Raw genomic sequence first — 16647 nt, 5'->3', positions numbered from 1 at the left:
TTGATTTTCATTCTTGCCCGTTTCAGCTATCTTAAAAAGTATCTTCTTTTTTACATTTGCGTCCATTATTATTAATCCAAAGTTGTACGTTGCTTCCGAAACATATTACTTAATTTTCGTGTTCTAGGCGTACCTGCAAAATTCTGTTAAATATTTGCTTATTATATATCATAATAATTTAAAGGTAAATATTGATTTGTGACTAATATTGATTGATGACCAACACAATTGTAATTTAAATTACATAAAAGAATTATTTAAAATAATAAATGAGTATTCTATGTTACTTTAGCTTTTTATTATTTTAATAATTTTTATTAATTATGTCATTTTTTACCTCATCTTGACGTCTTAAATTAAATATTCCTTTACTTCGACGCGGTGTTGCTGTTGCCCTTCTATCAGCATTTCGTTCTTTTAAAATTCTTGAATTTGGGCTTCTTAATTCATTACCCTAAAATTTATATAAATTATAATAACAAAATAAATTTATGAAAATTAAAACAATAACTATTTTTTAAAAGATCTCAAAAATATTTTTAATTATTTATAATTATTAAAGATTAATTAATCAATTCGTCAATAAAAATATGATTATAAAAAAATATTCCTTACATGTAAAGATAATCTGCCTCCATTTTTGCTAGGTGTTGGAGGACCTGGTTTTTTATAGGACGTCTACAATATATCAATCAAACAATTGCACAAACAAAAAGGGAACAAGATACATCAGGTGAAAGAAAGAAATAAAAGTATGCTTACTTGTGTTCTATCTTTTCTTTTAGTTTTTTGTTCAGGAAGGAGGCTTTGACTGAGACTATCATTAAATACATCTTCTGAAACTGAACCCGTCTAAAAAACGATACAGTCATGTTTACAATAAAGAGAATATTGTTAAACATTTAAAACATATATATATATATATATATATATATATATATATATATATATATATATGTTACAGAGCACAAGATAAAAGAAGTACATATTACAATACTTGCTTTTATTTCTTCTTCAGTAAAAAATAATGGTTGAAATTGTGTTTCAGCTGGATAAGATGATTTCAAATGTGGTTTGCAAAGGGAATTTCTCATTTGTAATGCAGATAGACGATCAAAGTCTACTGTAGGAAAACCATGACCTTCTTTCATATCCGCTGTATAAAATTAATATATGAATACATTTATATACTAAAAATAATACTATATTTTATTAATTACATTATATAAGTAAATTTAGCAATATTATAATTTTTAAATAAGTTACTTTTTTACCTAAGTAAATATTATCAAAAACTTCTCCTTCTTCATCCTCTGCATTAAAGGCATTGACCATAGCATGCATATTTCTCGCGCTATTTTGTTTTTCATATGTATTCTCTTCTGTCAATACTTTTGTAACTATATGTGATTTCTCTTGCATACTATTTTCTGAAGGAATTTCTTGCTTTTCTAATCTATTGAAAAAAAATGACTTGATTATCAAGAATTGAAAGAAATGAATTGATTATCAAAATTTATAAAGTATTACTAATGATACAATAAACAAATGATCAATTTCAAAATATTATTCTTTCTTTTAAAAACTTACTTAATAGTTCTATGATGTATAGAAAAGTTTGTAGTTCTTTGTTCTATTTGATTCTGTAATTTAACCTTAAGTTCGTTCAATTGTTGTAAAACTTCTTGTTTTTCTTGCTGTGCAGTTAATAATCTTTCTCCAACATTCCAAAACTGTGAATTTAATTCATTGACATGTGTTTTATATATAGTTATTTCCTCTTTATGCTTCTGACATTGCTGTTCCAATTTTGACTGTAATTGTTCTACTTTTCCTTCTATAGCTTTTTCTTGTTCTTTGTTTAATTTCATTATTTGCTCATTATAAGCTATTTTCTGGGAAATAATCAATATTTAGAAGTATATGATGCTAATCAAAAATAACATTACTTAGTAACTTACCATTTGTTGTTTCATTTCTTCTAATTTCATTTCATATTTACTATGAATTTCCTTTAATTGAATTTCAGACATTTTCTTTTTAGCATACTCTTGTAACTCTTCATGTAATTTATCTCTTTCTTTTTGTAACAATAAATTATCTTGCTTTAACTGTGTAATTTGCTTCTTCAAATCATCTAAATTAGTCAGTTGAGATTTATGATGTGTTTCTTCTTTATTCTTCTTATTTTCAATTCTAAGTTCTTCCAAAGTTCTTTCTAATTTTGCATTTCTTACTCTCATTATATCTAATTTATTCTTCATTTCTTTTTTTTCTTTTGTTAATTGATCAATTTGTAATTGCAGTTTTTTTTCACTACCAATTTGTTGTTTAACTTGGCTAGCTACACAATCCTTTTTATATGAATTAATTGAATGCATAAAAACTTCTAATTCTTTTTCAGATTTAGTAATATCATTGCACATATCGCCAATGTTTTCTAATTCTTTCATTATTTCTTCCTCTTTAACATAATTTTCTTCTATATTACATTCAATGGTGAAACTTTTTTTATTATCATTTAAACATTGTAAATAAGTGTCCATTAATTTTTGCTCCATATTATAAATTTTTTTCCATAAAATGTCAACTACAGACTTAATAGTTTGAAAATGATTAATATCATATTCATTAAACATTTTTTGGAGAGTTTTCTTTTTTGTTTGTAATTGTTCTATATCCTGACATTTAAGATTGTTAATGAAAGATAAATTATTAAATTCATTTAATGCTTGATTCCATTTTTGTTTTAAAGAAATAAATGAGTCATTCGAATTTCCCAATGATAAAACAACTTTTGATATAATCTCTTGTACTTTTTCCTTTTCTTTAATGCTATTTTGAATATAACTCTTACAATTTTGTTCTGACATTTCAAAATCATGTACCTTCTGCTTCAATATTGTATTTTCATTTTGAACTTCTGCATTTTCATTTATAATCTTGTTTTGATCATTTATGATTTTTTCTAAATTTTTATTTTTTGTAGAAAAACATAATACGTTTTCTTTAATTGCTTTGATATCATCTATAGCAAAGAGCATTATATCTGATATAATATTGAATTCGTCATCATCATTTATCTGTGAAGTATTTGATATATTCTCAACAATATTTTCATATGCATGTGTATAATCTGAAAGTTGTGAAGATGTAGACTTCAATTTTGTAATATAGTCTTTTAATTCTTTGCACTTTTTCACAATTTCTTTATTTTTTTTATTTGCAGTACTATGACATTCTTTATATGTATTAAGCTCATCAGTTTTTACTTTAAGAGACTCTTGCAATTCACTAATATCATTCTCTAAATCAGTAATTATAATATCCTTGTTAGTAAGTTTACATTCTAAATTAATTTTTAATGATTTTTCATTTTCAAACTGTAAACAAAGCATTTCTTTTGCCTGATTAAGCTGAGTTAGCATGTGTTCTAATTGTAGGAATTTTTCTTTTAAAGCTTTTTCTTGTTTCGTTAATACATTATCCTGAATAGATTTTACTTTATGAATATTTATAATAATTTCTTTCATTTTCATTTCTGATGCAATTGTTTCTTTAGACAATTTATCTACTTGCGATCGTAATATCATTATTGTTTCATCTTTTAATTTTATTTCTATGTTCAATTGTTCTAATAAATGTTGTTTATTTAATAATTGCGTTTCTAATTTTATAATAGATTCTTTTGTCTTATTATCACTTTCTTTCTGTATGTGGATTAAACGATCTTTTTCCACATTTAAGTTTTTTATATTCAAATGTAAAGTACTTATTTCAGTATCCTTAGATTCAATCAATTTTAAAATATTGTCATGTTCTTTTGCAAGGCATTCTACTTGAACTAGAGCAGTTTTTAAATCAGAAGATTTTACAGTTTCAACATGTAATGCTTTGTTCAAATTTTCTATTTTTTCATGTAATTCTTTTTCATATTTTTCACCTTGCAGTAGAAGTTCGTCTTTATGTACTAATAAATCTTCTAAACTCTTACATTGATTATTAAGTAATATTTTATAATCTTGCAAAGCTTTGTTATTTTCCTCTAAAGACAATATTTTTTTCTGAGCATTACTTAATTCTACTTGTATATCATTTAACATTTTCACTTCATTTTGCAAAGTTGAAATTAACTGCATAGAATTTTCATGTTCTTTCGAAGTTATTTCGAATTTATCCTTTAACTGATTAAGTTGTGTCTTTAATAAAATATTTTCATTTTTTGCTTCTTGAAGTTGTATATCAATCACAGAACTTAAAGTTTCACTTGTATTTAAAGGCATCAAAAAAGAATTTTCTGATACAATACCATCGATTTCAAAACTGTCTTCTACTGATGTTCCATTTAATTTTCTTAAATGCGTACGTAAATCTTCATTACTAATTTTAAGATCTATTATTTCTTTGTTTTTCGACTCCATCTCTGTTGTTAATACTTCTATGAATCTTTCTAAGTCATTACATTTGTCATTAAGACTTACATTTTTTTTCTCTACAAATGTTAATTTTTCTGCAATAGTGGTTTTATGGTCTTCTAACTTTATAATACTATCTTGATATTGGATCAATTGATTTTCCAATTTATTTATTTCTCGTTTATAATAATCTTCATTGTACAATGCATTCTTTCCTTTTTTACAAGATCGTGGAGATACAAATTTTATTTTTTCTTCTTTTAAATTTTTTATTTCTACGGATTTTTCTTCTAATTGTTTCAATAAACTCTGTACTTTGTTTTGCTCAATTTTTAAATCTTCTTGAAGGTCTGCTTTTTCAAACCTCTCCACTTCTAATTCTGATTTTAAAAGTCTTAATTCATGATTTCTTTCGTTTAATATTCTATGACTTTGAGCGGAACGTATTACTGGAGAACTAAAAAATTCTTTAAGAGGACGTGTATTTGGTGTTTTCAATATATTTTTATTCTCAGAATCTGATAACTCCATGATAGCATCTCTTAATATTTCAATAGAAATAGATTTTCCATAAGGTAATACTATTTCAAGAAAAGATTTGATTTTAATTTGTATTTCTTGTTGTAACTTTGTACACATTGGTTGATGATAAATAACATTTTGACATGCATAAGATAGTAATAACGATATAATATATACATCTTCAGGATATTGATAATCTTTATCTTTATTAATTTGAAATTCAGGAAATTCATCTAAATGGAATATAATTTCAATGAAAAGAATATTTTTAAAATTTCACAAATATATACTTATTTTAAAATTATAATATATATACATCTATTACCTTTAATAAATGTGATAAGGATATCTTTATCATTGGATCCATTTATATCCTTCCTCAAAGACCTATAAACAATGATTACATTTAATATACAAATAAGAACAATTTAATACTTGACATCTCTTGTAGCTTTCAATTAATATATATTTTATACTTGTGAGTAAAATTTATTATATAACAAAGTATATAACTTTTGCATTGCAGATGATACTTACAATGATTTAATTAACTGTCCATATAACTGTTTCTCTTGTAATTCTTGTATTTCTGTAATTGGTGTTTCTAATACATTTAAACAATTAATCTGAAATATAACGTATGAATTAAGAATTATAGTGAATATAATTAAAGAAAGTCACATAAAAATGTTATAATCTTTTTAATTGTTAAATTTGTAAAAAATATAAACATAATTATTAAAAATAATGATAGTAAATTTAAATATAAATCACAATCCATTTTTTATCAAATTTTAATTAATTTATAGACAATTTAAGAAAATTTCTTACCCATTCAATAATAACATGTATCCAATCCATGATTCAATATATGAATATCACTTCATTCAACTAAATTTCAAAAACCGTTTTGTTTGGTTTGATCTCTATTACTATGCTCAAGATCCGTTTAATTTCAAAAATCTTACTTAAATACTACCGTACCGGAAGTACATGATTATTGGTCAAATATTTCAGGAAGTGATAAAAATCTAGGAATTTTTAGAAATGACTTTTATAATTAAATGTTTATTATTTGTATACAAAATGAAATTTTATAAATGAATATTTTTAACGTAAATAGAGAAGGAACTTATGTTTATGTTCATTATATTGTTCTTTAATTAAATGTCATTTATAGAATAATTCTTGAAACTTTTAACGTTTTCTCATTGGATATAAACCGCTAATATCTTTTAGTTGCTGTTAATTTCAAAAGAAAAAATTTCTTGATTTTCCATATAATAAGTAGAATATTACCAGATATTTTTATAGTAATTCGTGATATAGATATTTTCGATAATACAATATAAGATTGGCAGAACTGCACCGATTTGAATTTTAAAGCTTAGCGTATAGTATTAACGGTTTACAGCAGTTAATAATGAAAAATTGAGTGAAACGTAATACATTTTTTATATAATTAGTGCAATTAAATGAAGAATTCGAGAAGAACAGACAGGGAGAGAGAGAAAGAGATATTACCTCTTTAAAAGTATTAATGGAATTTGAATAAGAATTGACGAATATTATTGATACAGTTAAACTGTTAATGAAGATTATTTTTTCGTTTGTACGAAATATCGCTGAAAAAGTGTTAGATTATTAAGAATAATTTTTCTCGGATTAATCATTATGGTATACAATAAGAAAGATCAAACTAAGGCATTTTCGCCGAACAAAGTAAGAAAATTTGCTAAAAAACGATTGTCTGGAAATGTGTCAAAAGTAAGTACAAGTGGAAGTGTCGCATCATTATCGCAAAACAAGAGTAAATCTGAGACAAATATTAAAGTAATAATACGAGTTCGACCACATAATGTTAATGAGTTGCAACTTAATTCTAAGACAATAGTAAATATTCTTGATGACAAAATGTTAATATTTGACCCAAAGGAAAAAGAAAATCCTTTTTATTATCAAGGCGTTGTACAGAAAGGTCGTGATTTACTAAAAAAACAAAACAAAGAATTACAATTTATTTTTGATAAAATTTTTGGTGAATCTTCTACAAATAATGATATATTCGAAGGAACTACAAAAGATTTAATATCTAGTCTTTTAAATGGTTATAATTGTTCTGTGTTCGCGTATGGTGCAACGGGTGCTGGGAAAACTCATACCATGTTGGGTAGCACAAATGATCCTGGTATAACTTATCGTACCGTAGCAGAACTTTTTTCTCAAATAGAAAGTCAAAGTAGACATTATGAATTTAATTTAGGTGTTTCATATTTAGAAATTTATAATGAAAATGTTCAAGATTTGTTACATAAGTCTGAACAATTGCATTTACGAGAAGACAGTAGGTGTGAAGTTATTGTAGCAGGACTTAAAATTATTCCTATACAGAATGCAGAAGAATTATTATCTTTATTAGCAAAGGGTAATAAAAATCGTACTCAACATCCTACAGATGCAAATCAAGAAAGCAGTCGAAGTCATGCAGTTTTTCAAGTTTATATTCAAATTACTAATAAGTTGAATGGTCAGGTCAGACATGTAAAACTGTCTATGATTGATTTAGCTGGATCCGAAAGAGCATCAGTTACAGGATGTAAAGGAGCTCGATTTAAAGAAGGTGCCAATATAAATAAGTCCTTATTGGCACTTGGAAACTGTATTAATAATTTAGCTGATGGTGTTAGGCATATACCATATCGAGATTCAAAACTCACTCGTCTATTAAAGGATTCTCTTGGTGGTAATTGCCAAACTGTCATGATTGCTAATATATCACCTTCTAATATCAATTATGAAGATACTTATAACACCCTCAGATATGCAAATAGAGCTAAGAAAATTAAGACATGCATTAAGAAGAACATTGTATCTTGCGAAATGTATATATCTGGTTATATTAAAATAGTAGAGGAACAAAAGAAGGAAATTAATTTCTTAAAACAACAGTTAGTAGCTTATGAAAGTGGTTTAGTACAAATACCAACTGAATCAAAGGAAACCAAAGTTATTGAAAAGGTAGATGATAATTTATCAGAAATAAGTGATAAATTATTGGACCTGTTTAATAAGAAAAAATCATTAAGCGATAAGATGTTATCTTTGGAAAGTGCAGACAAGATTTTGTGCTGTAGAATGCATTATAAAAAGGTTGCCGATCAAAGGCTACATAATTTAACAGCAGCTGTGAATATTTTATCTTCTGAAGAACAAAATGCAAGTGGAAAAACAAGAGTAAACAAATCTTTAGATTATTTTAAGCGACAACGGAATTCCTTAAAAACACAAATGGAAGGAATCTGGAAAGAATTATGTGCAGTAGAAGAAGAAATGCAAAAAATAAATGCAGAGATTTTATTTAAAAATATGAATGAAAAATTGACAGACATAAATGCTGCTAAAATTCAAGAGATAGATAAATGCATAATGCAACAGCAATACGAACATGTTAAGAAAATTTCTAGTTTACAACAATGTGAATTACATTCTACGTGCAGTATAATTAAATTATTAAGTCCAACATTACAAAGTTATTATAGTATGATGTGTGGTTATGGGATAATGACAAAAGACATGAAAGAAGAATTTAAACAGTTAATTAAATCACTTGAAGGTGTTAGAAATATTAAATGGTCTGATTCAGAAATGATTGACGAAGAAAAAGATTTTTATACCTTATCGTGTTTAAGTGTACCTCAGTTAAAAGATCCCCTTAATAATCAAGTGCCAATATTTACAGAATCAGTTATTTGTGAAGGAGAGCATACTGGACGAAGTACGCAGGACGTTTTAAGTACAACTTTTAATTTAAACACTTGTGATACTGGAAACACAGTAGAAGTTTTAAATACAACCATTACATTAGATGAAAAAAATGAAACCATTTCAATGATAAATACTGAACAGAACTCAATACAAAACATAAATAAAAATGATTTAAATGATTCATCACCTTTACAGAATAAAGCAAAAAAGCATATACTTTCAGATAGAAATCATACAAATAATAAAATGTCTTCAAAACAGTTCAAGAAATTGTCACAAAAACAAAAAATTTTCAGTCATATGGTAGGATCACCAGGTAAAGAGAACAAGCATACACAAAAACAACATTCTGTTATGAGTGCTAAAAGTATTGCTATTCTAAATAACTTAAAAGTGGATAAGATTAAAGCATCGCCATGTGTCTTCAAAGAACAATCTAAAATAACATCAGGAGATATACCATTAAAGTTACTAAGAACAAAAGAAAGACGTGGACTTGGGTCTACACATCCTTATCAAAAACCAAGACAGAAGTAAGTGATACTTTGGAAATATATTCAAAATTATCTATGGTTAAAGAGATATTAATGGATGCTCATAGTCATATAATTTCAATATACTCCAATAAAATTATGATTTTTATTTTTACAGATGTACATCAACTCCACCTAAAACATGATTGTAATAATAATTATAAAAAGTTAGTACATTGAAGTAAATTTTATATGTATGTAATAAAGCAAAATTTGTTTGTTGATATACATATATATTTTCTATTTACTATGTTGGTAATGAAATTTAATACAGACATGATTATAGTAACATAATGAGAGAATTTTAAATTTATTGACAATGAATTTAACATATCAATAGAATTTTTATATTAATTCTACTTCATATATTGTATTTATATACTTCTTAAATATACATAATAACATCTTTTATTTAATTTATAAAAATAATTTTCTTTATAACCTAATAAATTTGAAATTTTTAAAGTGAATTAGGGAATTATTATTTATCTGCAAAATTAATTAATGGCTGCTATAATTAAATTCAAATATTACATTCGAAGATAAGACTGAAATATAGTTCATTATCATTCTTTGAAAGAAAATATTTTATTATTTGATGCTGCTTACATATTATTTTTCACATTCAATGTATTAACAATAAAATATCATTCTGTAGATTATTATTACATAAGTTGCACATTATAGCTTTAATATTTCTTTATATGCATACTTCATAATACTTATATTTATATATATTATGTGCAGTTTCATAGTATTAATAATGTAAAAATTTATAAATGTACAATCCAATAAATTACCTAATGTTGATTAAAATAGTTGTATATAATGATATATTATTATGAGTTGACATTTGAGTGTGACAATATAGAATATGTAAAAATATGTATAATTTTGACGAAATTAATATTTTATAAATAACAATGTCAAGAATAAATTAAATACAAAAGAGAAAAAGAACAAAAAAATTTAATACAAGCATTATTATAATGCATTAGATTTCTTTGCGAATGATAATCTTTATAATTATAACATTTTTTACATCTAAGTACTATCTGTATAAATATTATATACTGTGTTTTAGTAAAATATTTTTATATCTTTTTTATAAATATATTTTATCTTGTAATAGCTTATATAGGTACTGTGTTTATTTGATCATCTTCAATTGAATCTTCATTAAGGTTCTCCTGCAGCACAGGTATGTTAACATAATTAACATTAATTAATATGTCTGTGTAAATAAAAATGAAAAGATACTTACATAATTATCTAATGCATGTAGTATACGTCTTGTAATTCCCACATTTTTCAATTGTGAAGATGATTCACGACTATTAATTATCGTTGGTACAATGGATCTTGAATGATCAAATAACGATGCAAAAGATTGTAATAAAAATGCTAAAAAAGCTAATGATGCTAAAACAGTAATGGGATCAAAAATCCTGAAATATGTACATGATTCTTTTAGCTCGGATGCTAAAATATTAAATTTTTATTTATATAATTAAATTCTAACATGTGTTTATATGTACTGGAATAAAATATCTATAATGAAATACATTAAAGTGTAATAAATCTAAACTATGAGTACACTTTTACATGTATCCAAAAATATTATAGAAATGGTTAATGTAAATGAGTTTTTAAAATATTAAAACATTAACTTACGGATAATACGTAGCTGTAGCAGGTACTCCGAAACCATTGTAATAACTTCTTGCTTGAAGATTGGTTTCTTTTTTACCATGTTCTTTTTGAATAGATGGAAAATGCATATCCGATTTTCTTCTATATGATATATCAAACATTTCGTTCAGGTAACAAATAGCAAGATTTTTGCAAGATGATGGATTATTCACTGTTGAAAAACGTAAATTTGGATTGTTGACATTTTTCGGTAAATAAGAAATATACGATTCCTCTTTAGAATCAACAATAAAACAAGATAATTCTAATACTATCAAAATTACTATTCGTAGCATTCTATTCCTAAAGAATCAAATTTTCTTTCAATTTTTCTCCTTATATCGTATGATTCCACATATCGAGTATTAGTGGACAGTACAGATTTTTTGAAATGCAGATATATTTATAAATACATTTAATGCGTATCATTGTGCATAATTATGTTGTTTCAAATCATTACATGCTCTAGTTGTTGGTCATGCAGTATGTATTCTAATTATATATAAATTTATAATAATTGGAATATATCTACTGTAACGGTCATACGTATTACATGCATTGTTAACTGCGTATATACATAGTATTATTTTTTCTTGTATTGTTGATTTTATTTCATATTTTTGTATTTCTTATTTGATTAAGAAATAAAAACGGACATTTCTTTTTAACATAAAATATTAGTGAGAGAAAGTAAGTTCAATGTCATTAAATTTTAAAATTATAATATTAATGTCATTGAAATTATATAATTTCAAATTTTATAACAATTATATATAGTTTTACAATATTTTAAATTAATAAAATGACAATAATATAAAATTAACAAAATTTTATCATACATAATTTCGTATATAACTTTTTATTTTAATTTCGATTAATACATTTCAGATGAAGTATATTTTTGACTGCTTCTTTATATTTGTTTAATGTATATTGATCTTCTCCTTGATTTATGAGTTCTGACACAGCAACTTTGTATTCTACACCAGAAGGAATAGTTTCAATATCTACATCAGTAGATGATTCTGGCCAGCTGTGTAATGCAATCAAATTTTGACGACTTTTACTTTTATCCCAATCATAATATTCCATATCAGCTTCAGATTTTTCAGCTTCCCAAGCTTCGATACGCTAAATATATTATTTTATTAATAAGTATTTATAGAGAATTGATCGTTACAAATTCTGTGTAGAATCTATAGAAAAATTTATAAAGAATGGAGGAAACTATAAATATTATATTTTATGACTCACCCAGGATTCATGAAATAATGCTACGAGTAGATATTCAATATATTCCAAATTTTGTTTCCTAGTTGGACATCTATCAGCTGTTATTGTTATTATATTTGTTTCTGGATTATATTTATTTCCAACTAATCTAAGTAGTTTATCTTTAGCATGACTATCCAAGATAAGAGAATTTAAATTTACTTTTAAGCTTACAATTCTTGCAAGTGGCTCTCTTATTGTAGGAGAAGAATAACAATAATCTGACGTAATTATATCGAGTGGAAAATGTCGATTACATTCTTCATCTGTATCTAATTCTTTAGGCCAGCTAGTGCAAAATTGTTTTAAGACCTCACAATGTCTTTTTATCGCAGGTGGTGTAAGATGTAAAAAATTAGGTATTTTTAAAAGTTCTGCATTTCCATATTTACCAGGAGGTATTTGTTTACCTTTTACATAACCTTGGTATAAAGGAAGTGGAACAATGTGGGGATTAAAAGAACGAGCACCAGACCAAACTGATGGCCAATCTTGATCAAAAGACATTTTGTTACATCTTGGAGGCAGTGAATAGTCTTGTCTCTGTACTTTGTTAATTTTATTTCTACATGGTATTAATTCTAATACACGAAATTCTACGAATACAAAAATTGATTAAAATGTAGCACCAGTAAAAGAAGTTCTTATGAATTTAAAATTAAATTATAATATAATAAGACATACCTTTTGTATTAGTTTCTGTATCTGTTTGATTCGATGTTGAAGTCGAATTAAATACTTTCGACAATCGAAAACTTATATTTTTTTCATAACGCCGTATAAATATCAACATATTAAAAGTGCTATATTATACTTTTATAGGTTAACAGAAATAAAACCTATTAACTATGTTTAGTAAAACTTTGTTACTCTTTTATAATTAAATTTGCACTTCATATCATTTTCTTATTCGAATATTTGAAATAGGTTAGATTACCATTTATACTATTTCACTGCCATCTGCCACGTTTTTTTGGAAAGAATAAAAAATAATAAAGAAAAAAAATATTTTATTTAAATATAATATAATAGCTATGGAAAAAAATAATTTAATATTATCAATAATATGATATTACTGATTATATCAATATTTTATTTATTTTATATAAATGATAGAATATGATACGATGCATTCAATATTGTTATTTCTTAGATAACTTTTCGAATAATTCAAATGAATGATTTGATAAACGATTCGCGCGTTTTTTTGAATAAATTACTAATGCTTGTAAAAAACCACAATCGAACAATAATCTCTTATCATATGCGGATGTTAAGTTTCCTTTGACCGTCATAACTGATTCGGTTGAAAAAGGTATAAGTAAGAATTCAAGTAATCTATCGTGTAATTACAAAATTACGAATTAATTTTTAATCGAATTTCACTAAAATAAAATAAATATTATTTTGTTTAGGAGGATATAAATATATATATATATAAAAATAATAATATCGTTAAAAATAATAATATCGTTAAAAATGGAAGAAGAAAAAGATTTGTTAATTAGCGATAGTTGTCAAAACGAAATGATTCTTTCTGAAACAAAAGATCTTCCCAAAGTAATTGGAGTTATTCGTAAAAAGGAATGTAAGAAGTATGAAATACAGTATGACGTCAAAAAAGAAATTACATTAGACCTAGAAAACAATCAAAAACATACTAACGAACAATGTAAAGGTAAGTTTTTATTCCTTGATATATATTTTAATTTTAGTAATAATTTGACATTTTTTTATATGATTATTTATTAGTTATTTTGGTAAAAGTTTAATATCATTTCAAAATACGCGCCTTTTTTGAAAATTGGAAAAATAAAACGCGCGGGCGCACAATATTGCGTTCTATTTCAACCAAACTCAACGATCGTCTGAGTTTGCTGTATGATCATAAATGATTAGCGATCGGTGGTGTTATTGTTAGTATAGAAAATTTTAGTAAATGTTATATTACATTTTATTATAGATATAAATTATAAAATTGGGATAATGGCATCCCCTCGTCCGAAATCGCCTCGGCCTCCAATTTCATCTAAAAAAGATGAAAAAGAAGAAAGTTTTTGGGATAAAATTGGAACTCTTGGTCGAAAAAAAAGAATCAAAGAAGGTATGACTTGGATATATAAAATTGTACATGACATCATACCTATACATTAAATACTTTCCTTATTTGGAGACGATTCGTATATATTAACATTTCAAATACATATTCAATAAAAAAAACATATTCAAAAAAATACATATTCAAATAAATATTGTGAAAAAAATCTACTTATTTATATTTACTTGCTATGTCGGATATGTCAATCAATTTTTATATAAATAAATATTTAAATATATATAATAAGTAAATATATATATTATTTATTTATATATACATAAATTATAGTTTAATTTAATTTTATATATATATATATATATATATATATATATATATATATATATAAATTATAAGTTATAATTTTTATTTATATAAATTTTTATTTATATAACAATTGATTGACACGTACACTTATTATTATTATTTTAATATTAACGATATTAATTATTTATATATATATTATTATATTAATATTATATTAATATTATATTCTTATTTATAAAGTTTATTTTTGTTTCAGTGCAAGAAGTTCAAGAAGAAGGTAAATATGCTATTGATTCTCCTGGATATGCTGCTACACCCGATATGCCACCAGAAGAATATGCTCTGGATGAGAATGAGGAACGTTCAATGATAGAACCAAGATCATTAGAAGATTCAAAACTTCAGGAACTTATATATGTTCTATTAGAATGGATTAATGATGAACTAGCTAATCAACGTATTATTGTAAAAGATATTGTAGAAGATCTATATGATGGACAAGTATTGCAAAAGCTTTTAGGTATGATTATTATTTAAAATTTTCATTGTTTTTATTCCTATTTTTTGTATTATTACTATATCTATGTTTAATATAAAATAAAGTTGAAATTATTTTTAGAGAAATTGACTGGAGAGAAATTAGATGTACCGGAAGTTACACAATCAGAAGAAGGGCAGAAACAAAAGTTGGCTGTTGTTTTAGGAGCTATAAATCGTATATTGGGACGATATCCACCTTATAAGTGGAGCGTTGAATCTGTTCGTTCAAAAAATATTGTCCCTATCTTACATATATTAGTTGGTTTAGCACGACAGTTTCGAGCACCTGTCAGATTACCAGAAAGAGTAGCAGTTCAAATGGTAGTGGTAAAAAAAAAAGATGGCCAATTAATGCATAGAACGGTACGAGAAGAAATTACTTCTATTTATGATGATCTAGGGATGCGTTGCGAAAGAGATGCATTTGACACATTATTCGATCATGCACCAGATAAACTTGCAGTTGTTAAAAAAGTAAGTTTATCTATTCTGAAGACGTTTTATATAAATCATTTGAAATATCTAATTATAATATTTTTGTTGCAGTCTTTGATTACTTTTGCTAATAAACATTTAAGCAAAGTGCATTTGGAAGTAACAGATCTTGATACACAATTTCATGATGGAGTCTTTTTGACATTATTACTAGGACTCTTGGAGGGATTTTTTGTTCCATTAGGTAGTTTTCATTTGACACCAAAAACACATGATCAAAAAGTTCATAATGTTTCTTTTGCGTTTGATATTATGCAAGATATAGGATTACCTAAACCTAAGGCAAGACCTGAAGGTTAGTAACTTATTAAAATATTTATCAATATTTTAATTTTTTGTTTTAATTATTTTCTTATTTTTACAGACATTGTAAATTTGGACTTGAAATCCACACTTCGTGTTTTATATAATCTTTTTACAAAATACAAAGGTTTAAATTGATATATTTTTATAAAAATATATGACAGAGGAGTATATATATAACGTTGACAGATTAAATATGATTATGTTAATTTGTTTAATCATATTACTGTACTAACTAAAAAGTATATCACATCTTTTGATTATTAACAATTAGAAACTGCCACTAATCGTAATAATATTTATAAGTGATTATTTTAAATTATTCTTATATTTTGTTATAATTAATTTCTTTATTTTATATAGAACATGAAAGTTATGTGCCTTCTCGTAATAATTGAACCAAAGTATATTATAATTATTTTTATATACTTACAAAAAATTAAAAAAAATGTTGACATAAAATCCATTTAATGAATTTCATTATCGGGATATGCGATAGTTTTTAAGTAGAATTTAGAAATATTTTCAATGTAGGTTGAAATCATTTTATTCGTTCAATCTCCATATAAGTTGGTAAGATAATAGATTTGTTCGAACTGAGATCGTATTACAGACCAACGTATATGGGAAATTGGATACTCCTAGAGTTTCTTTATTTAAAATAGATATGAACAGCGATTTGCAAAGATTTTCTTAACTACTAAATGTTTCTATATCGATCGTATACATATACATTTAGCGTACGGAT

General features: G+C 25.0%; 5 protein-coding genes across 7 annotated transcripts; 2 read left to right on the top strand and 3 right to left on the bottom strand.

The window, feature by feature from the left end:
- Positions 1-2: 2 nt before the first annotated feature.
- On the bottom strand, positions 3-5905 carry LOC124427430 (CAP-Gly domain-containing linker protein 1-like). Of its 2 annotated transcripts, XM_046970339.1 has the most exons (11): positions 5769-5905; positions 5475-5563; positions 5263-5324; positions 1962-5170; positions 1591-1895; positions 1275-1456; positions 1002-1156; positions 763-852; positions 616-678; positions 338-454; positions 3-143 (listed from the first exon to the last, which is right to left on the bottom strand). In XM_046970339.1, the coding sequence occupies exons 1-11, from the start codon at positions 5796-5798 to the stop codon at positions 72-74; spliced, it is 4374 nt and encodes a 1457-aa protein (XP_046826295.1). In that variant the 5' UTR covers positions 5799-5905; the 3' UTR covers positions 3-71. The 2 variants fall into 2 exon arrangements, with proteins under 2 accessions (XP_046826295.1, XP_046826296.1); XM_046970340.1 differs by lacking the exon at positions 616-678.
- Positions 5906-6306: 401 nt separating this feature from the next.
- Positions 6307-9556, top strand: LOC124427548 (kinesin-like protein KIF18A). The gene is made up of 2 exons (XM_046970566.1): positions 6307-9235; positions 9354-9556. Exons 1-2 carry the CDS (start codon positions 6612-6614, stop codon positions 9379-9381), a joined length of 2652 nt encoding a protein of 883 aa, XP_046826522.1. The 5' UTR covers positions 6307-6611; the 3' UTR covers positions 9382-9556.
- Positions 9557-10088: 532 nt separating this feature from the next.
- Positions 10089-11876, bottom strand: LOC124427524. 2 transcript variants are annotated; one of them, XM_046970537.1, is made up of 4 exons: positions 11767-11876; positions 10910-11099; positions 10500-10683; positions 10089-10425 (listed from the first exon to the last, which is right to left on the bottom strand). In XM_046970537.1, exons 2-4 carry the CDS (start codon positions 11047-11049, stop codon positions 10369-10371), a joined length of 381 nt encoding a protein of 126 aa, XP_046826493.1. In that variant the 5' UTR covers positions 11050-11099; positions 11767-11876; the 3' UTR covers positions 10089-10368. The 2 variants fall into 2 exon arrangements, with proteins under 2 accessions (XP_046826493.1, XP_046826492.1); XM_046970536.1 differs by lacking the exon at positions 11767-11876 and having other exon boundaries at positions 10910-11619.
- Positions 11756-13169, bottom strand: LOC124427292 (28S ribosomal protein S35, mitochondrial). Its single transcript, XM_046970031.1, has 3 exons — positions 12884-13169; positions 12182-12795; positions 11756-12058 (listed from the first exon to the last, which is right to left on the bottom strand). The coding sequence occupies exons 1-3, from the start codon at positions 12990-12992 to the stop codon at positions 11792-11794; spliced, it is 990 nt and encodes a 329-aa protein (XP_046825987.1). The 5' UTR covers positions 12993-13169; the 3' UTR covers positions 11756-11791.
- An 888-nt stretch (positions 13170-14057) lies between these two features.
- Positions 14058-16108, top strand: LOC124427427 (beta-parvin). The gene is made up of 5 exons (XM_046970334.1): positions 14058-14303; positions 14818-15081; positions 15181-15575; positions 15648-15891; positions 15961-16108. The coding sequence occupies exons 1-5, from the start codon at positions 14186-14188 to the stop codon at positions 16035-16037; spliced, it is 1098 nt and encodes a 365-aa protein (XP_046826290.1). The 5' UTR covers positions 14058-14185; the 3' UTR covers positions 16038-16108.
- The last annotated feature ends 539 nt before the right edge of the window (positions 16109-16647 follow it).

This window comes from Vespa crabro, chromosome 10, assembly GCF_910589235.1.
Source record: "Vespa crabro chromosome 10, iyVesCrab1.2, whole genome shotgun sequence".
NCBI lineage: Eukaryota > Metazoa > Arthropoda > Insecta > Hymenoptera > Vespidae > Vespa > Vespa crabro.
This window is presented reverse-complemented; position numbering and strand designations above follow the sequence as displayed.

Excerpts from the sequence above, each read along its gene's own strand:
- LOC124427548 (XM_046970566.1), top strand. The coding sequence starts at position 6,612 with ATGGTATACAATAAGAAAGATCAAACTAAGGCATTTTCGCCGAACAAA. Across the intron at positions 9,236-9,353 it reads TATCAAAAACCAAGACAGAA|ATGTACATCAACTCCACCTA; the intron begins GTAAGTGATACT and ends TTATTTTTACAG.
- LOC124427292 (XM_046970031.1), bottom strand. The coding sequence starts at position 12,992 with ATGTTGATATTTATACGGCGTTATGAAAAAAATATAAGTTTTCGATTG. Across the intron at positions 12,796-12,883 it reads TACAGAAACTAATACAAAAG|AATTTCGTGTATTAGAATTA; the intron begins GTATGTCTTATT and ends TTGTATTCGTAG. Across the intron at positions 12,059-12,181 it reads CATTATTTCATGAATCCTGG|CGTATCGAAGCTTGGGAAGC; the intron begins GTGAGTCATAAA and ends TAATATATTTAG.
- LOC124427524 (XM_046970536.1), bottom strand. The coding sequence starts at position 11,223 with ATGCTACGAATAGTAATTTTGATAGTATTAGAATTATCTTGTTTTATT. Across the intron at positions 10,684-10,909 it reads GCTACAGCTACGTATTATCC|GATTTTTGATCCCATTACTG; the intron begins GTAAGTTAATGT and ends TACATATTTCAG. Across the intron at positions 10,426-10,499 it reads TACATGCATTAGATAATTAT|GAGAACCTTAATGAAGATTC; the intron begins GTAAGTATCTTT and ends CCTGTGCTGCAG.
- LOC124427430 (XM_046970339.1), bottom strand. The coding sequence starts at position 5,798 with ATGGATTGGATACATGTTATTATTGAATGG. Across the intron at positions 5,171-5,262 it reads CCTTATCACATTTATTAAAG|ATGAATTTCCTGAATTTCAA; the intron begins GTAATAGATGTA and ends TATTCCATTTAG. Across the intron at positions 1,157-1,274 it reads TTTTGATAATATTTACTTAG|CGGATATGAAAGAAGGTCAT; the intron begins GTAAAAAAGTAA and ends AATTTTATACAG.
- LOC124427427 (XM_046970334.1), top strand. The coding sequence starts at position 14,186 with ATGGCATCCCCTCGTCCGAAATCGCCTCGGCCTCCAATTTCATCTAAA. Across the intron at positions 15,082-15,180 it reads AGTATTGCAAAAGCTTTTAG|AGAAATTGACTGGAGAGAAA; the intron begins GTATGATTATTA and ends AATTATTTTTAG. Across the intron at positions 15,892-15,960 it reads ACCTAAGGCAAGACCTGAAG|ACATTGTAAATTTGGACTTG; the intron begins GTTAGTAACTTA and ends TTATTTTTACAG.